At 46.5% G+C, this 24,003-nt stretch overlaps 1 protein-coding gene across 1 annotated transcript in view; it reads left to right on the forward strand.

Annotated features, from left to right (window-relative positions):
* Positions 1-4,892: 4,892 nt before the first annotated feature.
* LOC114210738 (contactin-associated protein-like 4) overlaps positions 4,893-24,003 on the forward strand; it is a 149,250-nt gene continuing 130,139 nt past the window's right edge. Inside the window, exons 1-2 of the mRNA XM_088021940.1 lie at positions 4,893-4,958; positions 5,436-5,565. Of these exons, the coding sequence (XP_087878066.1) occupies positions 4,893-4,958; positions 5,436-5,565 (196 nt within the window). The remainder of the gene's footprint in view (positions 4,959-5,435; positions 5,566-24,003) is intronic.

A 24,003-nucleotide genomic window follows, 5' to 3' on the forward strand; every position in this document is an offset into this window, starting at 1 on the left:
GTCCTGGAAGCTTTTTATCTCTCCTTCTGTTTTCAATGACAGCCTAGCTGGATATAGTATTCTTGGCTGCATATTTTTCTCGTTTAGTGCTCTGAAGATATCATGCCAGTCCTTTCTGGCCTGCCAGGTCTCTGTGGATAGGTCTGTTGTCAATCTAATGTTTCTACCATTGTAGGTTACATATCTCTTCTCCCGAGCTGCTTTCAGGATTTTCTCTTTGTCTCTGAGACTCGTAAGTTTTACTATTAGATGTTGGGGTGTTGACCTATTTTTATTGATTTTGAGAGGGGTCTCTGTGCCTCGTGGATTTTGATGCCTCTTTCCTTCACCACATTAGGGAAGTTCTCTGCTATAATTTGCTCCAATATACCTTCTGCCCCTCTCTCTCTTTCTTCTTCTTCTGGGATCCAAATTATTCTAATCTTGTTTCATCTTATTGTATCGCTTATCTCTTGAATTCTGCCCTCATGATCCAGTAGTTGTTTATCTCTCTTTTTCTCAGCTTCTTTATTTTCCATCATTTGGTCTTCTATATCACTGATTTTCTCTTCTGCCTCATTTATGCTAGCAGTTAGTGCCCCCATTTTTGATTGCACCTCATTAATAGCCTTTTTGATTTCGACTTGGTTAGATTTTAGTTCTTTTATTTCTCCAGGAAGGGTTTCTCTAATAACTTCCACGCTTTTTTCAAGCCCAGCTAGCATCTTTATAATCGTCATCCAGAACTGTAGGTCTGACATCCTACTAATGTCCGTATTGAGTAGGTCCCTGGCAGATGGTACTACATCTTGTTCTTTTTGCCTAGGTGATTTTCTTCATCTTGTCATTTTGTCCAGAGGAGAATAGATGAATGAGAGAACAAAATGCTAACAGGTTAACAACATCCCCAGAAAATATACTCTAAACAAATCAGAAAAGGCCTGAAACTATGGGAAAAGAAAGGGAAAGAAAGAAAGAAGAAAGAGAAAAAAAAAGAAAAAGATAAAAACAAACAAAAACAGAACAAAACAGAAAAAAAACAGAATATGATCAAATATGATCAGGCTAGTGCATAGATCAGTGCCACACACTAGATATTGGGCATATTTTGGTCTGTTAGAAGAAAGTGCCTCCTAAAATTTTAAAGAAAGAAAGACATATATATGTATAAAATAATGTTGATACAATGAAGGGATGGAATATGACTGTAAAGATGAAAATTATAAAAGATTTTATAAAAAGAATTGATAAGAAGTTGTTTGAAAAAAGAAAGAAGATTAAAAAAAAAGAAAAAAAAGGGAGAGAATGTGATCAGGCAGCAGACTAGAACAAAGCCATACACTAGTGATTTAGGGCATATTTTGATCTGTTAGAAGAAACTGTATCTCAAAATTTTAAAGAGAGAACAACTTATATATATATATATATATATATATATATATATATATATATATATGCCAAAAATAAGGGTAACTACTCTTAAAGGATAGAAATTGACTCTAAAAATGAAAATAAAAATGTTTTTTTTAAAAAAGGGATTGATAAGATGGTTGAAAAAGGGAAAAAGAAAAATTAAAAAAAAAACAGTTAAGGGGCGCCTGGGTGGCTCTGTCAGTTAACCGACTGCCTTTGGCTCAGATCATGATCCCGGAGTCCTGGGATCGAGCCCCACATTGGGCTCCCTGCTCGGTGGGAGGCCTGCTTCCCCCTCTCCTGCTCCCACTGCTTGTGTTCCTGCTCTCGCTGTGTGTGTGTCTCTCTCTCTGTCAATTAAATAAATAAAATCTTTAAAAAAAAAGTTTAAAAAAATTAACTTTGAAAGACTAATGAATCATGTGAAAAAAGCCATGAATTCTATGTGCAGTATTCCCCTAGCGGTGGAGTTCTCCCGTTCTCCTTGATTGATAAACTAGGTCTTGGCTTGCTGGCTGTTCGTGCTGACCTTCTGGGGGAGGGGCCTGTTGCCGTGGTTCCCAAATGTCTTTGCCGGAGGCGGAATTGCCCCACCCTTGCCGGTCTGGGCTAAGCAGTCTGCTCGGGTTTGCTCTCGGGAGCTTTTGTTTCCTGCAAGCTCTCGGTACAACTTTGGAGGATGAGAGTGAAAATGGTGGCCTCCCAATCTCCACCCGGAGGAGCCGAGAACTCAGGGCCCTGCTCCCAGTGCGGCCCCAGAGAAAAGCAGTCAGTCACTCCTGTCTCCCTGGTCTCCGGCCGCACTCCGTGCTCACCTGGCCTGTGACCGATCGTTTCTATCTCTGGCACCCGACCCCGTGTGGAGTCTCCAAACCCAGCAGATCCCTGCGGTGCGCTCCCACGCTGCTCCTCCCGGGGGATAAAGGGGAGTCTCCCAGGCTCTGCCACTTCTTGGGTGCTTGCTGCAGGAGCAGTGGCCCGACCGGGCTGCGGATCATGGTTTATGGCCACCCCGAGCTGAGAGCCCACGCCTCGGCTCCGTCTCTGCAGGTGGCTTCCCCGTTCTGATACCTGGGAGCTCTGCCACACTCAGGCACCCCCGGTCTTTCTGTGACCCCGAGGGTCCTGAGACCACACTGTCCTGCGAGGGTTCCACCCCCCGCTTAGCCACTGGAGCGACGTCCCTCAGCGGAGCCGATTTCTAAAAGTTCCGATTTTGTGCTCCGCGGCTCTATCACTTGCCAGAAGCGGCTGATGGAGGCCCCCTCCCCCGCCATCTATCCTCCCGATATCGCCTCGGATTCACTTCTCCGCACGTCCTACCTTCCAGTAAGTGGTTGCTTTTCTGTTCAGAGAGTTGTTGCTATTCTTTTCTTCAATCTCCTTTTGAGTTCGTAGGTGTTCAGAATGGTTTGATCCCTATCCAGCTGAATTCCTGAGAGCAGATGAAATCCAGGTCTCCTACTCCTCCGCCATCTTGCCTGTAGGGTCCACAATTTTCTATTTTTTACAACAAAGCCCAAGTAATATTTTAAGAACATCAACTAGACATTCTGAGCTTGTAGTCTCTTTCCCAGGTTGACTGAGACTTGAATGACCTTCTCTGCTGTGTAAGTTCATGGTCTGCCGCATATGGTCTGACTTCATATATTGTGAAGGATGAGGGACCGCACGAGGGTTAATTAGAATCACCATCTCATTCAGATTCAGAAACTGGAGTCTTTAATTTTATTGACCTTATAGCCCATAGTTCTTTACTTGAGTTATTTGCTAAAGCTTTTCGATATCTGGCCTGATCCCACTGCCTCCTTCTCCCTGAAGGGAGCTGTGGTTGGAACAGGGTATGACTCCAGATGTGGGTGCGTGTGTGAGCCCCTGTAACACACACACTCACATACTCTTGCACGGCTAAGTTCACCAGCTGTGGACACCGACTTTGGTCCATTGAGAAGGTGCGAAAGAGCCCGCTCTGCTGACTGGCCACAAGGTGCATGTTGACCCCAGAAGACCGTCCCTGCCTCTCGTCTGCCCAGGAACTCAAGGGCTCCACTCCCTCTCCTCCACCGGATTCTCCGTGAGTGGGATGCTGAGCATGACAGGGTGCTCGCGGCCTCACCCAGCAGGGCCCACAAGCCCTGGTCAGCCCCTGAGCAGGGGGGCCGTTGGGGACTCCGGCCTTGGTGGGGAATGTCGGGAGCAGGGACCAGCTTTGGAAGCACAAGGGCTGGACCACGCAGGCTGGGAAGCTCTGGGACGATGGCTGTGGGCAAAGCTTCACACTGTATTCTTTGCAGAAGTTGACTATCTGCCTATTAAAGAGGTGTCTCAATATGTCTTCTCCCCTTTCATATTAAGCTATGTGTGTATAAAACTTGAATGTTGGATGATTTTTAAGTCCATTTCAACAATCACCTTGCAGCTCTGCTAAAATCACGGGATAGCACACATTCATATGTAACATGACTGGTTCTGAGTGGAAGCTTGTCTACAAGAAAGCGAAGGCACTGCTTCTGGGCTGTGTAAGGATATTTCTTGCAACAGACTTCCACCTCTCACAGGTGACAGCTGACGTTGGGTGTAGGAAGAGAGGAGGGACCACAGGTACTTGCTCCATCTCATTTTCCACACCAGGGACACTTGCAGAATGTCCTTCAAACATGCCCAGGCAGACGGGTCTGTGGGGGGGGGGGGGGCATTTCCAGTCTGGGATGACTGAGCGTCCAGGCTCTCAAACCACCTTTACGTTGTTAGAACATCTACCTGTGTGTGTCTGTTGGCAATCGACTGGTCTCTGCAGAAGGCACAGAATCGAATAACTCACAGTCCCCAAACCCAAGGGGACAAGGTGTGTACTCCCGACTCTTTTTCACATTCTGAAAGCTGCTTATTTTTCTCATTACTCTGGAAGATTCAAGAATCAAACCTCACTTGGTCCCTTTAACCCCCATCACCACCCTTCTGATGGGATTAGTGACATTTATGAACCAACAGAGTGAAAATAGGCATCCTTCAAGATGCAGAATCCTCCTCTGGGTAACAGGTAGGGCTCAACAAAAGAAGCAGAACCAGTACAAAAATGTCTGTGAAGGGTTCTATTGCAAGGACTCAGTTCATAACATTTAGACACCGGTCTAATGGTCCAGAGAATGGGGCCCCATGGAGACTCAGCGTTGGTCTCTGCAGGCAGATGGGGGCACACGGCCATGTGCTTCTCCAGGTCCTGCCCACGGGGAGGACATCCTGTCCCACCATCCCACAGGGATGGCGCAGAGAGGAGCCATGTGCCATGGCTGCCCATGTCCAGGAGGGGCCTGCATGTCCTGTGGAGCCATCTGCACCCCAGGGCCCCGGACTTCCTTTCCTCTGTCAGCTCCCTGAGAAGCCACAGGCTGGGAGAGAAGGAGTGTGGCAGGCACGGGGACTCGGGCACTCCTCTGGGGAACCCACAGGTGTCTTCGGGCTGCATAAGCCCATCTCCTGGGCACAACTTCCACGTGGCGATGGAGCGTGGCTGTGGACACCCAGCCCCACGGCCTTCTGGGTCTGGCAGCACCCATGGGGCCATGGTCAGCCTGCTAGCTGGCCAACTTGATGCATCCAGAGGGCGACTACGTTGTTTGTGAATATGGCCTAGCTTTCCTCCTACGTATGCCCTGTGTAACATCCATCAACAAAATTTAACAATTTTCTCCAGGGAACCTTGAACATCTTTCGAGAAAGATTCTCCTATGTATTTTCGTCATTATAAATGACACTTTTAAAGTAGCTTCACCATTCTGGTGCATAGAAATGTGATTACTACCAGGGTACAGCTCATAGGCCCAGCCCCTTGTGGTCCGGCTGCTTCTAGGGGCTTGCCTGCCTGGTTAGTTTGGCACTTTCCCGGTACCTGTGAGCCTCTAAAGTCCTGTGCTCCCCGGGTCTTCCCGCTGAGTGCACTCCATGGGAGCCGCTAACCTTCCCCGTTTAGACTGGTGTTTGCTCTTGGGTTTGCCATGTTTAGGCCACTGACCATCCAAGGCTGCAAAGCATGCTAACCTGAGTGGGTGTTTTCCCTGACAGATGGCTGTGACCAGCCGCTGGCGTCCATACTGCCTGCCTCCTCCTTCAGCAGCTCCTCCGAGCTGTCCCGCAGCCACAGCCCCGAGTTTGCGAGACTGAACCGCAGAGACGGTAAGTCAGCTGACTGCCTCTCATTGATCCATGGCGGCCGGCTAACGGACTTTCAACAATTCCTGCATTTCTTTTGATAAAGTATTGTAAGTGGATTATCTGTGGCACAGAAAGTAAAACTCCAAGCAAGTCCTGGGTGTGTAGGCATGTTCCCAAGTGAGATTTTGCACGTAAAGAACGCCAAGGCTGGTCTCTCTCCTTGTGCATGTTGGGGCCACGGAGCGAGCCACGCCGGAAACAGCTGTGAACTGGAATATTGTATACAATCATGCCAACATTCCAGTCATGAGAATATGTACATACCTTTAAATATACCCAGCTCTTTATCTAGGAGAATATTTTTTCTATCACAAATACTCACTTCTAGGAGTCTGTTAACCTTGATGTTTAATTACTAGTCTCCAAGTTGGACAAAGAAATTGGAAGGTGTATTAGTTTCTTATTGCTGCTATAACAGATTCCATAAAGATTTAGTGGCTTAAAACCACACGAATGTATTATGTTATGGTTTCGAAGGTCCAAGGTCTGGGACGGGTCTCACAGGCTGAAATCAAAGTGCTGGTGAGGCCACTTCCTTCTGGAGGCGCCGGGAGCCTTTCCTGGGCGGTCGCGTTGAGAGCCCGCTCTCCTGGCTCAGCTCCTCCCTCCATCTCCAGCGCCGCGGGGTCTCCCTGGTTCCAACTCCTCTGCCTCCCCCTTCCCACCTAACACCCTGTGATTACACTGACCTCCCAAATTCAGCCAATTAGCAGCATTAGCTCCTTCCTGCCATGTGAGGCCACCAGACCCATCCCAGGGGTTGAGAAGTGGACCATCCTCCTTACAACAGAGGCTAGAAAAGCAGTCTCAGATACTTGCCAATTAAAACTAAAGACAATCATTCCGTTTCTTCCCTTGATGTCTCTGGAGGAGGAATGGGAATGTAATGCTACCTTCCCAGGTCATCAGGGTTGTTCTGCTTATACCTTTGAACCCTCGGTTCTGGGGTGTCGCTATGCGTGGCTTGCAGAGAAGAGCAGGGAACTGTGTCATCTTCAGCAGCTCTGCACAAAGCTTAGAGTCACCAGAGGATATCACCACGATCCTTGTCATGAAATGGGAAGGCGGGAGGCCTGCACACAAATTCCAGGGAAGTAGGTCACACTCCAGTCCCCCAGAAAACCCCTGCAGAAATGAGAGCCTGTTCCTCACCCCACCTTCTAAAATCGCTCCCTCTGCTCTTTCTCTCTAACTTCTTGTTGTCCTGAGCACTAAGGCTCAACATCTGACCACGTTTAGTACAGTGAACATTCACAACATAAAAAATAATGGCAATTCATATAGGATTTCATAGGTATTTGAGATTTTCATTAGAGATAGATGGACAGATAGATACTCCCACCAAAGTGCTCACTACAAAATAGATGTGTAGACGTGTTGACACTGATCATTTTCTATTTCATTTTGTTTGCTATTGAGGGGGCAGAATTAGGTGAGGAGGTGGTTTGGGTTCAAGGAAAGTAGGTTTCTCCGGCCTCTGTTCTGGAAAACAAGTTCAGAAAGAAACAAGTTTGAAAGAAAACCTCGGGTCCAGAAGGGTGTGGCTTAGGCCAAGCCACACACTGGGGCTGGATAACCCCCTGGCCCCAGTTCTAACCTCCCCCAGATGCAGTCTTAATGGTCAGACCCCCTGCCCCTCCCTCAAAGGGAGGCAAAGCCAGAAAGAACAGTCCTTTCCCTTTGCTGACAATTTCCCTGCTTCACCTCCTTCCTGCAAAACGTCCATTTTGTGCAGCTCCTCAGGACTCCCCTCTGCTTGCTAAACAGGGTGGTTCATGAATCTTGTAAGGAACCAAACTGGATCTTCAAAGTTACCGGGTTAACTTTGGGGTTTTACAGATGAGAGCCATACCTTCCTCCACGAGACGGTGTCAGTGCTGGTTACCGATTGTACGGATAAGCATGGCTGGTAGTGAAACCACAGTGGCCCCCTGCTTCCCAGCACAAACAGCCTCTGTTGACCACAGGCCAGGAAACCCATCTCCCCTCGGCCACCCTCTGGTGACACCCCGGGCTTCTGCAAGTCCCCCTCCCAGGGCCTGCCTGCCGTCATGTTTGTCCTGCCGGTCCATCCATGGCGTGCATGGACCCCTGGGCTAGACCCCCAGCTGGCCTTCCTTCCCAGGCCCTTGAACAAGGGCTCCCATGGGGCCCTGGGAGCCCAGGCCGTGCACTGTCCCCCCACCAGCTCCACAGCCCGGGCCCAGGCCCCCAGCCTCCCAAACACAGGGTCACAGCAGCCCCCCAGAACCAGCGTCCTTCCGAGGTGCACTCGAATGAGCGGTCCGTGCATGCTTAATCTCGCAGCCTTTTCCTTTCTCCAAATGATATTTATTTGAGCTCCATTACGTCTGAGTGTCAAACATCTCTGCACGCAGATTATCATTATCTTGAAACACAAAAGCAGGATTAGATTCCTTTGCAGGCTCTTCTCCAGGATGAGCTGGATTCACCCAAAACTGTCACAGTAAAAAGGAGGGGAGGGATCTTCATGCCAATAAAATGCAATAAAAGAAGAGATGTTTTAGAAAAATCCACTGCTCGTTCTCACTTGAATCCTACTCATTGTTCCCAGTTTAAGAGAAGCATAAGTTTTTCTTCTGAAAATAAAACAGAAAAGTCTATATTTCAATTAGTTTCTTTCAAAGTTTTCACAAAGAATAGAGACACCATTTACAAATCACTAAATTTATCTTCAGTCTGCGCGTGTTTAGCAAATGACAAGTGAGCATACTCTCCATTTGTTGGTTAGAATCACATTTCCCACCCGGGCACGTGAGCCCCGGGATTTTCCATGAGTGAAAATCATTTTAATCCACTGTTTTCCTACAGCTCATAATGAAGCAAGATATCAACTTTAATGAATTCTATTTGCATGTTAATTAAGCTTAAAACAGCCCATCTTAATTATCTGTTACTTGCTAATTCATTGTTTTTGATTGGGTTTTATTTTTTTCTCCCCACGGCTAGCCTGCAGCATTCACAGGGGAATTGCAAACTGAGTGAGTTATTGAAGGCTCTGTGGTGCGTCTATTGTTTCAACATTTCTCATTTGATTTGGATTAGGCCGTGAAGGTTGGCTATGCAGGCAGTCTGAACATGAATAAATGAACACGAATGAATACACCAACAAATAAATTTCTCGGAGTCAGAAGCCCATAAAACATGAGGTCTTCCCATTGCAGGTCTGGGAGCAGGCAGAAAACAGGCCATTTCTAACCAGACCACTCACTGCTTTTTGTTCTGTGTCAGGGGGCAGGGGGGAGGTGATGTGGGACACCCCACGTGAGGGGCACCGAGGCCCTGGGAGAGTCGTGCCCCTTCTCCTGGGGGAGGGGTCCAGGCTCCCTGGTTGTGGGACAAGCCAAGTTTCCCTGTGCAGGTCATGCCGCTGTCTTTCCCTTGGTCGAGGGAGTTCGGTTCCCTGTAGCTCCGAAGGAATAATCCAAGATTCCCCAGCAGAGGGTCGGTTGGCTGTAACAGCGCTCCCGGGAGGCACCTGCATCACTCCCACAGCTCCAAGTGTCTCCTCCTTCATTCACCATTTCCCTGCGCTGTATTGTGAACTGTGATGCTTCTGGAAGCGAAGCCTGTTGGTCCTTTACCATCAGTGCTGCTGAAATGGGAGGTAATCTCAGGCCGGAGATGAGGCATCCATGAGGTCGGCAAGGGGTTGCCCACACAGCAACCCAACCAGGCACTCGGGTGCAGGAATGACAAAGGAAATGACAGCACCAGCAAGAGGTTTCCTCCAAATCTCTTACCCACTGAAAAGGGCATTTGTCCAGGCCCCGACCCGCTGAGGGGTCTCTGGGGGTAGATGGATGCAGAGAAAAATGCCCCTCTGCCCAGGACACAGGAAGGCAGCAGCAAGCATCGCTAGCACTGTTGATGGAGGTAACCCCAGGGCAAGTCCCCAGCAAGCTCTGGCCTGGAGGCCCCACCTGTGTGCCCGCAGTTGGAGGTCCGCTAGGGCTGTACAAGCAACCATCAGCCTCGCATGTGCCCACGGGCTGTGGGGCAGCTGCCTCCCGTCCCAGCCCTGAGACCTGAGCCTCTCGGGAACATCCTGGAACATGCTCAAAATGTCCTAGATCATTCATCAGTCAAGGAACAACCTGACAGATCCGATTCAACGCTCCCTCTACATTATATGCAAACAGAACAGCAATTTCAACTAAGTGTGAACTAAATTTAATGGAGAAATTTTTTAAAAATGGTTTGCAAAAATGCTCATGAAAGGGGCAAGGAGATGCTCCCGTTCAGTTCAGATTTATTTTACCACAGGAAGCAGTTCCCTGAGAAAGTGTGACAGGTCTGTGCCCATTGGAGGCTGGACCCGACACCCAGGAGGGGACACCACAGCCCGGAGTGCTGACCGTGGATGGGACAGCGCAGACATGCGGACAGGTTTCAAGTCCCCGGAGGTTACTGTAGGTGAGACAAATCTGGAGCAGGGTAGTTCCATGGTCCTCAGGTGCACGTGGCTGGGGCTGGGGGAATCCGATATGGGGGTACATTCTCCACTTGACCTCGGTCCCCAGTTCACTCAGCTGCTTTCATGGAAAGACATTTGGATTTGTGCCTAGGCACATGTGGTGCCACGGAAGCTGTGGTTGAGCTGTCCTGGTGGGGAGGCCCAGCCTGAAGGACGCCTCACATGCAGATCCCAGCGAGCCACACAACACTGACTGGCATCCGTGCAACACTTTGCATTTCTTTCCCAAATCAATGGCTTCCACTAATGCTGCCAAGGGCATTTCAGACATTTCTGCCACCAAACATTACCAGAAAGCCTAGACAGAATATTTGTTTAAGTGTTTGAAGATACTGGGGAGTTTCCAGGCCATGGGGCCGGGATCAGGAGAGGGAAAGCCTATCGCTACGGCCGCTGTGCTGATGGCTTTTTCCAAAGTGAAAGCCACGGCGACAGGCTGGAGGCTGAGGAGGACCTCCCCACCTTGTTGGGATGCTGCCCCAAAGTGGGACTCAGAGGCCCTTGAACACACCACAGACTTTGGGCCGAACCAGAAAGACCCGTTTTCATTGCAAAAAAAGCCCAACCCCTGATTGGACCGAGCTGCCACTGCTTTGAGAAGCAAGAGTAAATTAACTCTGGGAGAAAATAAATCATCCAGAACCTAATAATATTTTTACATTTTAAAAATAAAACTATCTAGTTTAGAAATGGAAAAAAGGGCTCATAAATAAGATTTGACTGAAAACCAAAGACATAAAACAGAGCTTTATTAATAATAATAAAATTATAAGACAGTCTTTAAAACAAATATAATTAATATGTTCAAGATATTAAAAGATGGATAATTTCAGCAAATAACTGGAAATGAATGGAAATTCAAATGAAAACAGAAAACAATAGGTAAGAGCAACAAAGTCAAAAGTTGGATTTTTGAAAATTTTAATAAAATTGACAAACCTATATATGACTCAAGAAAAAATAGAAAATCTGAATATACCTAATACAAATAAAGAGATTGGAGTCATAATTATAAACTTCTCACAAAGCAAATCTTAGAACCCAATTATTCATGTATGAATCCTACCAAACAGTTAAAGATGAATTAACACCAAGCTTTCACAAACTCTCCCACAAAATAGAAAAGAAGGGGAAACTTAAATCATTCTGAGTTCAGTGTCACCTTGATACAAAAAGAAAACTACAATCTAGTATCTTTTAAGAAAGTGGACAAAAAAAAATCTCAAAAAAATTTATAAAGTAACTAGCAAATGAATCCAGCAACATACAGAAAGAAGTATACACTGTGACCAAGTAGGATTTATTCCAGAAATTCAAGGTTGGTTTAATATCCAAAAATCAATCAATGTAATACCATATTAATAGCATAAAAGAACAGATACATGATAATCTCAATAGATGCAAACAAAGCACTTAACAAAGTCCCACACTTTCTTATGATAAAAACAGTAAACAAACTAGAAATACAAGGAACCTTCACCACCTTTAAAAGACATCTACAAAAGCCAGTAGTTCACATCATACTTGACAGTAGAAGATGAAATGCTTCCCCCTGAGACTGGGCACAAAATAAGAGTGTTTGTTCTTGCCAATTGTATTTAACATTGTACTGGAAGTTCTAGCTAGGAAAATAGGCAAGAAAATAGAATAAAAAGGTATCAATAAGAAGTAAAATTATCCCTATTTGTAGGTGGCATGATCTTGTATACAGAAAATCTTTGAATACACACACACACATGCACACAACTACTATAAAATGGGCTTAGCAAGTTTGTGAGACACAGACCAATATCCAAAAACCAATATCCAAAAATCAATTGCACACACACAACTATTATAAATGAGTTTAGCAAGTTTGTAAGACACAAGACTAATATCCAAAAACCATTATCCAAAAATCAATTGCATTTCTATACTTTAGAAATTAATATACAAAAATGGAATTAAGAAACCAGTTCAATTTATGACCACATCAGAAAGTATTGAAACCCTTGCAATAAATTTGCCAAAAACATGTGAGATTTATATTTATATAAACAATACAAAACACAGTTAAAGGAAATTAAAGAAGACCTAAATAAGTGGAAAGACAACTCCTGTCCATGTATCAAAAGGTTTAATATTTTTTTAAATGGTGCTGCTTCTTCAAATGAGTCTCCATTGGGTTCAATCCCTTCCAAAATCTTAGGCACCCCTTCCTCACAAGTGGACAAGCTAATCCTAAAATTCATTTAAAAATGCAAGTGATCTAGAAAATCCATAAAATATTGAAAAAGAATAAATTTGGAGGACTCACACTTGTTGGTTTCAAAACTCCAAAGTTACTGTAATTAAGACACTGTGCATGGTCATAAGGATAGATGTGCAGACCAATGGGATACAATTTATTTTCCAGAAATAACCTTTCACATTTATGGTAACTTGGCTTTCTGGAGGGGCCCTAAGAAAATCTAGTAGAAAGAATAGTCTTTTCAACAAATGTGCTGAAAGCATGAAGCTGGACTCACACCATGCAGCAAAAGTAACTCAGAATGAACCACAGACTTAATGTAAGTGATAAAATTATGAAAGTCTTACAGAAAAACATACTAGTAAATTTTCACAACCTTGGATTCAGAAATGTTTTTATAGATATGAAACTAAATGCACAAGTGACAAAAGAAAAAATAGATAAGTTGGAATTCTTCAAAATTAAAAATGCTTTACTTTGTAATACACCATTAAGAAAGGGACAAGAAAACCCACAGTATGGGGAGAATATTTGTAAATTATAGATCTGATAAAGTACTTGCCAATCTAGAGTCTATAGAGAACCCTTACAACTCAACCATAAAAAAAAACAAGAAACCCAATCTAAAAATAGACAAATTATTTGAAAAGCCTTTCTCCGAAGAAGATATACAAGTGGCCAATAAGCACATGAAAAGATGCTCGACATCATTAGCCGTTAGCTACATGAAAATCCACATCACACCATGAAGATGGCTGTCGTCCGAAGAAAGGAAAGTAACAGGCTGGAGAGACCCCAGAGGACTCGCACCCTCCCCACAGCTGGTGGGCATGAGGCACCGCTGAGAATTTGGCAGCTCCTCAGGAAGGTACTGTGGCATCACCATATGACTCACAGCCCCCCTGGGTATAGACCCAGGTGAGGATGATGTTGGTACAAAAGCTAGTGCACAGTGATCCACAGCACAATTATTCATGATCACAATAAAGTGGAAGCAGCCCAAATGTCCACCAACTGACGAATACATAAACAAGGTGTGGTAGTTTGGAATATTCTTCAGCAATGATCCATGGTCCACGGCACACCATGGATGGACCTTATATACATGACACCCAGTGAAAGATCTAATCACAGAAGGTCCTATTTGCAACGACGAGGTTGGAGTGTATAATGCTAAGAGAAATAAGTCAGAGAAAGACAAATACCATATGATTTCACTCATATGTGGAATTTCAAAAACAAAGCAAATGAACAAACAAAGACAAAAAAAAAAAAGACTCAAATACAAAGAACAAACTGGTGGTTGCAAGAGTGGCAGTGGGGGGGACAGGGATTCGACCACATTTACCATGATGAGCACCGGGTCCTCTACACGGTTGTTGAATCACTGTGCTGTATACACCAGAAATGAATACAACACTGCGTGTTTATTATATGTGAATAAATTACAAATTCTCATTCCTAAGGGAAAAAAAATCACATCCAAAAGTGTTTTGTGCTGGGTCTTCATTTATAAAGGTGACAAAGCAAGGACATAAAAGTTGATGCCATTGGAAGAAAAGTTAAAGCTGCTCACAGTTCCCCTGGAAACAAGAGGCACGGCTCACCTGCCAGGGCCCCGGGGGCACCAGCTTTTGGTCAGGAAGCAGAAGGAAGAACTAGGAGAGTTCAGGCCATGGTCTTTATTAGGGTTTCCACAGAAAGGCAAGATGGCACAGTGAACAGCTTAGGACTGGCTAGCAAGATGGGGCTCTGACACATGCCCTGGAGGATTAAGGCAGAGGAATGTTGCCTTCAGAGCCCAGGCCAGCTAGAAGAGATACAGCCCTGAGTGGTTAGTTTGCATGTCGAAGACATTACCCAGCACCTGCAGTCCCTAGTCATTGGTTAGCCCACCAGAGGGGCAGTCTCACCCCAGCAGGAAAGGTTTAAAAAAACACACCAACGAAACATCATAATATGCAGAAAATAAGAATCATATGGTATTAATACAATGAGATTCCAATTATGGGACGCATCCAAAATAGGCAAATCCATGGGCAGAAGGACATTTGCTAGTTGCCAGGGGTTGGGTGAGGAAAGAATAGAGACCGGCTCCTAGCAGGTGCAGAGCTACCAGGTAGTGCTGAGGGTTGCACAGTTAGTAAATATACTAAGGAACATTAAATTATACACTTAAAAATGTAAAGGTCAAATCTGAAGTTGATTCATTGCATAGACGTGTTAAAGCAAAAACTTGGTAGAAAAATAGTATAACATAAAAAAACACAACATATCTACAACTTTGGACAATATAACTTTGAAGATGATATACTTTGACGTATTATAAGAAGTAAATTGTAGGAGATATTGCAAGAGAAGACAGACCCTGGGCAGGGTGAGCCATGAGCCATGTTTTGATATGCACATTTCTGAGAATGAAATCTCAAATACAGCATTTTTCATGCAGTGAGGCACTTTTCTAGTTGTTTAAGATTTTGAGGTATAATTACCATATGTACATTCTTCACACTCCATGATTTCAGGTCTAGCTAAGTCCAGCGGAATAATGCATCTAAATAAATGTTCAAACAAAGTGGAAAACCACATGGAAGATTTAGGTAGAAAAATAACAGTTTGTGCAGAATTTTAGAAAATGTTTTATGTAATTAACACTGACATTCAAGGTCATCAAAACCTAGTATTTAAGGTGATTAAATGAGAGTAAGACTTTTTTTAGAGTCTGTTTGGCATATCAAAAAATTTTTAATTAACATCAATTATAAAGTAGTTAAAATATAATAGTTTATGTAGAGCTTAGCACATAAGAGTTACTCGAAACTTCATTAACAGTGTGCAAGAACTATTTGAATAAGTTTGAGTCTCTACGAACCATGAGAGACCATGGACTGTGAAAAACAAACTGAGGGTTCTAGAGGGGAGGGGGGTGGGGGGATGGGTTAGCCTGGTGATGGGTATTAAAGAGGGCACGTTCTGCGTGGAGCACTGGGTGTTATGCACAAACAATGAATCATGGAACACTACATCAAGAACTAATGATGTAATGTATGGTGATTAATATAACAAAAAAATAAAAAAAATTTGAGTCTTTATTTTTCATGCGAAATCATTTATGTCTTCTGGATTGTCTCCGTGGGCAGTAAACACTCCCAGTGACTACTTATTTATTTTTTGTTATTTTACTGAAGTGTAGTTGATACACAATATTATGTTAGTTTCAGGTGTACAACATAGTGATTCCACATTTATATACATTGTGAAATGATCACCAGGATAAATGTGGTCACCACCTCTCAGCACACAAAGTTGTAACGATATTAGCTGTGTTCCTTGTGCTGTGCACCCCCCCTCTGACTGACTCTGTTCCCTGGGCTGTCCACTGCACCCCCCATCTGACTATGTTCCCCGTGCTGTGCACTGCACCCTGTCTGACTGACTGTGTTCCCCGTGCTGTGCACTGCACCCCCGTCTGACTGACTGTGTTCCCCGTGCTGTGCACTGCACCCCCGTCTGACTGACTGTGTTCCCCAAGCTGTGCACTGCACCCCCATCTGACTGACTGTGTTCCCCGTGCTGTGCACTGCACCCCCGTCTGACTGACTGTGTTCCCCGTGCTGTGCACTGCACCCCCCATCTGACTGACTGTGTTCCCCATGCTGTGCACTGCACCCCGCCTGACTGACTGTGTTCCCCGTGCTGTGCACTGCACCCCCCATCTGACTGACTGTGTTCCCCATGCTGTGCACTGCACCTGTCTGACTGACTATGTTCCCCGAGCTGTGCACTGCACCCCCATCTGACTGTGTTCTCCGTGCTGTGCACTGCACCCCCGTCTGACTGACTGTGTTCCCCGTGCTGTGCACTGCACCCCCGTCTGACTGATTGTGTTCCCCATGCTGTGCACTGCACCCCCGTCTGACTGACTGTGTTCCCCGTGCTGTGCACTGCACCTGTCTGACTGTGTTCCCCGTGCTGTGCACTGCACCCTGTCTGACTGACTGTGTTCCCCGTGCTGTGCACTGCACCCCCGTCTGACTGACTGTGTTCCCTGTGCTGTGCACTGCACCCCCATCTGACTGACTGTGTTCCCTGAGCTGTGCACTGCACCCCTGTCTGACTGACTGTGTTTCCTATGCACAGCATCCCCCGTCTGACTGTGTTCCCCGTGCTGTGCACTGCACTGCCCATCTGACTGACTGTGTTCCCCGTGCTGTGCACTGCACCACCCCATCTGACTGACTGTGTTCCCTGTGCACTGCGCCCCCATCTGTGTTCCCCGTGCTATTCACTGCACCCCCGTCTGACTGACTGTGTTCCCTGTGCACTGAACCCCCCATCTGACTGACTGTGTTCCCCGTGCTGAGCATTGCACCCCCCGTCTGACTTACTTTCTAGCTGGAAGTTTGTACCCTTCCTTGCTTCCCCCATTTGCACACCCCTCATCCCATCCCTCTGGCAACCTCCAGATTCGTCTCTGTATTTGAGAGTCTGTTTCTGTTCTGTTTGGTTTGTTCGCTTTGTTTTTAGATTCCATGTCTGAGTGGAATGCCATGCCATTTGTCTTTCTCTGAGTTATTTCACTTGACATAATACCATTGATTTTGGAATGGTTGAAACACATGGATGGAATTTTATTTAGTAAACACAGTCATCGCTGAGTTAGGTACAGAGTGTGCATAAGGCGTATTTTTTCTGTGCCATAGCTTCAGCTGGTGAGTCTATCTCCCAAGTCATTTGAGTGCTTAGTCATCAAAGGAGGTGAGAAAAAATATCAGTGCCTCCTGGGCTGTCCTACTCATCCCAGAGACACAGGGCATGCGTGCACAAACCTCCGTTCACCCCTTGGACCTCAGTTACTGGCAGGTTCAGCTCAGTTCTTATTTTATTCCTCTGTTCTTTTGTAACATTAAGAAAAAGCAGTTTCTGTGATGATTTTTATTTATTTGAGTCTCACGTTGACTTTATTTCAAGAGAGACACCAGGTTATTGAAACTATGACAGAATTTTGATCACCAGGACCAAAAATACAAGTTTCCTGGAGATTTATCTTTTCCTCCAGCCATGCAGAGCCATTGTTATCCCGAAAGCTGAGATCCCTTCAGATATCCTCAAAGTAAAAAGAAAGGTCACCCTAATAGTTTAGATGACGACTGCCCCATATTAACATTTCAGTTCTTACTAAAAGTGTTCTTCCTGTAAATCTGAGATGCATTTAATGTGGAAGAAATAACCACACTGCTGAGGATCGAAGAGAAAAGATATCCAAGATTCCACATCCAGCATTAACGTGCTTCAGATGTTTGTGTTGTCCTGCTCTGTCCCTGCAGCTTTGTCTGCACATTCTGAATTCCTGCCTTCTTATGGCTGCAAAGAGAATGCACTTCACTCTGTTTCCTTTTTTCTTTCTTTTTTCTTTTTTAGCTCCTACAGACTAAGATTATTAAAGACTTTAGAAGACTCATTTCTTTAAAGAAAGAGAATGCAGAACTGTGTAGGTGTAAATTTCAATGTTTCCAAGATCGAGACTTTCGCTTATTTTTCCCCAATATTATTGTTTTAATTAATATGTTTAATTTGACAAATGAATGCACCCTTATAACTGCCTCACCAACAAAGCAATTAAATATACCCTCACCCTAATAAGTGTCCTCCAGCCCTGTCCCCATACCTTACCCCCAAGGCAGCCACCCTCCCTATTTTTGTCACCTTGAGGTAATTTGTTGTGTTGTAGAACACAAGCAAATCTGGGTCCTTCTGCCCAACATGAGATAATCCACGTTTTGGAGTGTGTCAGTTACTTTTTCCTTTTAATTTCTGGGTACTACTCTATGTGTGAATACAACAAAAATCACGTGTCCTCTCTCCAGTTGAAGAACACTGGTTTGGGGACACAGAATAAAGCTGTCTGAGCGTTATTGGACAGGTCTTATGTGGACGCATTTCTTTTTCTCTTGTACAGAGACCCAGGAGTGGTATTTATTGCTGGCTAAGCCATGGGTGAATATTCAGTATTTTAAGACACTGACAGAGAGTTTTCTACTGTGGTTTTTGCCCTTTTGCATCTCCACCAGCCATGCTGGAGAGTTCTAGGTGCTCCACACCCTCCCAGACCCCCAGGATGAGTAGCTGAATGGTAGAAGTTCTAACAGATACGAGAGTTTCTAATTTTATCCCCCCGGAGAATAATGACATTGAGCATTTTCTTGTGGTTTATTGTGATTATCTTCTTGGGAAAAGTTAAAAACTTTTGCCAATTTTTTTAGTATTGCATTGGCTTGTTCAGGTTGTGGTTACTTAGGACTGAGAGTTCTGTCTATACTGAGGTATGTGGGTTGGAGTTGCAATTATTTTTTCTCAGTGTGTTTGTTGTCTTTCTGTTCTTTAAACAATGTCTTTTGCAGAGTAAAAGTTTTTATCTTGAGGAAAACCAGTTTATCATTTTTTAAAAGAAATTATGTTAATGGAACAAAGTCCCCTCACCTTTTTTAAATAAATAAATAAGTAAATAAATAAATAAATAAATATCCAATTGTTCCAGCACAGTTTTTGGAAAAGATGGTCCTTTCCCAGTCAATTTTCTGCACCTTTGTAAAAAAGCATTTGACCACGTATGACTGAGTCAACTTCTGGACTTTTTCTGCTCCACTGGTCTATTTAATTTTCTTTACTCAGTGCAGTTTTAAGAACTTTAATTTTGTAATAAACAATCAGGTTGTGTAATACAAGTCATGCAAAAGAAATACAATGGATTTTTGTATATTGATTTGATTGTGTATTCTGAAAACTTGCTAAAGCCACGTATTTGTTCTACCACCATATTTTAGGTTCTACAGGTCTGTTTACATGGATGACCATGTTATTTGTGGATAAAACCATTTGCTTCTTCCTTTCTGATCCAGTTCCTTTGATTTTGTTTTCTTGCTATATTGCTTTGGCTAGATGCCATTTGGGATTTTGAGTGGATGCAGCAAGAACAGGCAGGCTTACCTTGTTTCCAATCTCAGAGGGAAAGCATTCAGTCTTTCACCTTTACATGTGATGGTACTTGCAAGGTTGTTTTGTTTTTTTATATATAAATGCTCTGTTCTTTGGCTGTTGAGACTTTTTTTTTTCAATCAGGAATGAATGTTGGCTTTTTTGCATTTATTTTGATGATTGTATAGTTTTGCATATGAACATTTTTAGTATGTTCATACTAAACTAAAATGTTCTAAATGAACTAAAATGTTCATATGCCTTTAGTATGAACATACTAAAAATGTTCATATGCTGGATCACATCAATTGAATTTCTAATGTTAAGCCAACGCTGCATTCCTGGGATAAGTCATGCCTGGTTCTGATGTATTAACCTTTTCATAGATTGTTGGATTTTATATGCTTACATTTTGTTAAAAATCTATATTTAAAAATCTATATTCTCCTTCCCACCACCTTCCCATCTGTGCCCACTGACTTCATTTCCACACGGCTTTGCTGTTTGGAAGATGTGGAAGCCCGTGTGCAGTGACAAACACACGTGATGCCCTGTTCTCTTTGGTGCCTTTCAGCTCTCTGGGAGGTCTGAAACAGCATGTGTGTGCACGTGAAGCCTTCCCCAGGGCCATCAGAGATCAGAAAGATGGTGGGCGTCACTGGGGCCGATGTGCCTTTACAGACGAGCTGGGCCTCGGCTGTCTCTGTCCACTGTCCTCTGACAAAGATACCTGCAGCTACAGTGTACAACAGGTGGGGTTCACCATGTCCCACCAGATGCCACAGCTCCCTGCACCCTGCCTTGTTGGGAGCACTGACCTCCCCATCCACTTGCCATCTCAGCCAGTGTCCAGCTCATCCAGCTTGCCTCTGAGGGCATGGAAACTGTCAATGCCTCAGCTTTCTGAGGGGTTGAGACCCCATACCCTGGAAACAGCCAGGGGACAACCGTCAGCAGGGGGGTTCCTGAATGTGCAGCAAAGTCTCCAGGACAGAGGGAGAGAGGGTTGTAAACCCCACTGTCCAACTGTGTCCTTCCCGGGGAGGGGTCTTTGCCCCAGGAGGGGCCATGGGCTCACCACAGGGTGACGGAACAGGAAGAGCCTCAGACCCTCCTGTCTGAGGTGCATGACAGCAGGAAAGCTGGGTCCAGGATGAGACACAGTGGGCAGGAGGGTCTGGTGTGGAGCAGGGTCCAGGAGTCAGACCTGGGGCCACTACCAGTGTGCCAGGGCTCCCTGAGGGCCTCTGGGTGCTGACATGTCCCAGGGACAAGGCTGGGATCCTAATGTCTCTGCCTCTGCAAATACGGAGATGGCTCCACTGGATTCTGGTTCATGGAGGAGAGCAAGGCCATCCCTGTCCCCCGGTTCTTGGGAGCAACCAGTGGGGACAGGGGGTTCAGAGGCTGTGACCAGAAAGCTGGGCAGTGGATGGTCACCACAGAGCAAATTCATAAGAAGATCTGCCCTTTCCTGCAGCGCCCTGGCCTCCAGACAGAGAACAGGAGGCCTTAGGGCAGGGGTGTGCAGGGAGTGGAGGCCAGGCAGGGTGATGCTCCCTGAGTGTCTGTGGCTGTCAGGTCTATGGGAAGGTGAGCCATGACCACACACGGCTGCAGAAGGGACCATCTCTCCATCTGCACGGTGTCTGGTGAGCATCTACTGGCATCCCAGTAGGTAATGGGACATTCAAGATGCTGCAGGGACACAGGTGCCCCAGAAAGGACCAACCTCCGTCCCCCATGGGGTCAGGCACACTGTGCTTCACAGCTTGTCACTCTCCTGTCTCTGGACTGCAAAGTGGATTCACAACAGGGTAGAGCACCCCAGGAGAGGCAGGGGGTCAGGGAGGGTAGGAGATGAAGGGCAGACACTCTCCCCAAGGGGAGTAGAAGGAATTTGCAAAAGCTGCAGGGGAACTCCACAACACCGACAATGCCAGGATGTCAGACCAAGACCCAGGAGACCAGCACACACGCACCGCAAGCATTCCACCCCGCCGAGATAGGGGCCTGGATGAAGATCCAGCCCTGTCAGTGTTAACACCTGGCGTTTATCTTATGAGTTTTAGAGTGCAGGAAATGTTCCAATCCTCTAAGCAAACCTGGGCCAGGCATAAAGTCATGGGGGAAACTGAGGCACAGGAGAGTCACGTGACACCTGGGGAGCTGCTTCCTGACCCTTCCCCGGCTGTCGGGTGCATTATAATTTGTGTGCAAGGCCAGACTCACTGTCTTCTAACTGACCAGCATCGACTTCCAGTCACTGGGAAATCAGAAATCTGGGGGTCCTCCCCAAGAGCCCCAGGACCCTCATCCACACCTCCCAGGGGTCAGAACTCAGTGAACACTGGCAGACACCCTGCCCACATTCCCACCACCACTGGAGGCGCCTCTGGCCAAGCGCCCATGGGGAAAGGCCAGCAAGTCTGCAAGTGAGGGTCCCTGCCCAGCCTGGGGACCCCTCCTTGGTCCCAGCCTCCCTCCTCTGTGGGCACTGTTTTCATTTTCATCCTTAATTCATTCTTACTTAGATTATCTTACAGGCTGACAACACGTCTTTCTCTTCGGCTGCTCTCCTCATTTGAACAGACACGGAGGAGAAAGCCCAGATGGACCCCAGCTCTTCGGGACAGTGTTTCTCAAAGGCAGCCCCCACGGGCCATGGCACAGGGCTCGCCAGTAAAACAGGGAATGAACCCTCAGCTCAGTCGGGGTCTGGCTAACAGAGCAGAGTAGTCTGGGGGAATGCAGCTTTGGGCTCCTGGTGCGGCTATTTGTGCTTCCAGTTTTCTATTGTTGTTCTGTGTCCCATCAAACCCCTGGATCATGAAAATGCAGCAGTGGTTCACACGTTTTATTGATCCATGGCACAGAGCCAAAGTGCAGAGCGGCTGAAGGGAAGGACACGGGAGGACCATCTCCAGCTGGAAACCTGCAGGCCTCTGCACCCCGGCCCCGGCCAGACACCTTTCTTCTGCCATAGACCACATAGTGCCGCCGGGCTGCCTGACATCGGCAAGCAGAATTCTGGGGAAGCACTTGAACTTTTCCCAGAAGAAGCAAAATACAACGTTTTGCAGCATGAACTTGGTGAAGAAGAAATTAGAACTTTGAAGGTGTCATTTGAGGCTGATACTTCCCAGTCTGCAGGAAAGTTGGCTCTCTGTGCACAGCAAAGGACGAGTGACTGTGAAAACCACTTCTAAAGGGCGCAGCTGGACACGGTGTGGTCATCAAGGGCTAGTAAAGGAGAGATGCACCTGTTTGCTCGTGGAGTGTGAGCAGGTGTTGCTTACAGGTGTGCAGAGCGGGCACCAGCCCTCCCATGTGCTGAGCAGAGAAGGCATCACATCTCTCCACATTCACCTCCAAGTCCTGCTCCCCCAACACAGAGGCTTCCATGGTCAGTCCACAGAAGTCCCACACGCAGATGTCTGTGGGCCTCCGGCTTCTCAAGCTGCAAGTATTCTGCCTGTGTATTGAGTTGTGGGAAAGGCAGGAACAGAAGCTCTGCTTGTTGTGGTCAGTGTCCTGACTGCTTTGGGCAGAGCCCGTCTCCTGAGACGTTGTGCGTATCACTGGGCACAGACACCCTGCAGCTGTCGGCGATCCCCACAAAGAGGGCTATGTGGCGGGAGGGCATCTGGGGTAATCATGCACCCAGCCCCGGGCCCCACTGAGGTCCTCACAGCTGGACGCGGCCCGGGCCCTGGGGTGGGTGCAGGGGGCTGGCCCCACGGTGGGGGAAGGCTTCTGAACCTGAAGTGCCCAGTCTCCTCTTGGAGACTAGATCTCACTTCCCCATCCGACGGAACTGGGACTCAAGGTGGAAAACCACAGAGTCCTAGAAAAATAAAATACTCCGCCTACATCTGCTGAGAGCTTCATACCTGTAATGTGAATCCACTAGCTTTTCTCAACTGGCTTTTCTCAGGGGTTCAAACAGGGGCCTGAATTTGTCACTCTGGGGGCAAATATTGTGATATTGAGAATAAGACAATAGGTTTCTTAGAATCATGAGGCTGTGGTTCAAAGACGCACCAGCGCATGAGATTTCCTAACGGTCTCGCGTCAGTGGACATACTTCATGTTCCGCCAAAGCACAAACAAGTGTTTCCAAGGCTCCGTGGAATAATGGGGACCCCACCACCGTAGTCACCTGGACCTTTGATTCAGGGCATGGGGCTGTTGACGTGGACGCGATGCCCGGCGCAGGCTGGAAACACCCGAAGAAGAGAAAGTGAGTCTGGGGAACGCAGAGCTGAGTGTGGGCCCCCCTTTGCCGACACCACCCCTTTACCGGAGGAGCCTGCCTTCCTATGTCAATTACCTTAAAGATCCGGTTTCACGTATGGAATTTGGATGGTAGAGCCCAGAGGTGGAGACTGGCTGGTGAGGCAAACGCTCTTGGAGCCGAGTGCCCGGTCCACCTCGCCTGCCACGGACACTTCCAGAACGCCATCCACACCACCCCGCATGTTCGAACCTCCACGGACATGAGTGTTCCTGCCAATCCCCCTCAAGCTCGTTCAGTGGACAGTTTCTGGACAAAATCTGACTGCAGCATCCCTTTGCAGTTTTCCAAGATGTGATGCAAACTGGGGCTTGCATTGCGAGCTGCCCTCCACCTGGGGCTCCAGGATGGGGTAGAGCAGGGAGATCCCGGGGGCGGCCCTGGGGCTCAGACCCACCT

The sequence above is a fragment of the Eumetopias jubatus genome, unplaced genomic scaffold (genome assembly GCF_037043125.1).
Source record: "Eumetopias jubatus isolate StellerSeaLion01/CBP00866 unplaced genomic scaffold, mEumJub1_p1.0 scaffold_3, whole genome shotgun sequence".
Taxonomy (NCBI): domain Eukaryota; kingdom Metazoa; phylum Chordata; class Mammalia; order Carnivora; family Otariidae; genus Eumetopias; species Eumetopias jubatus.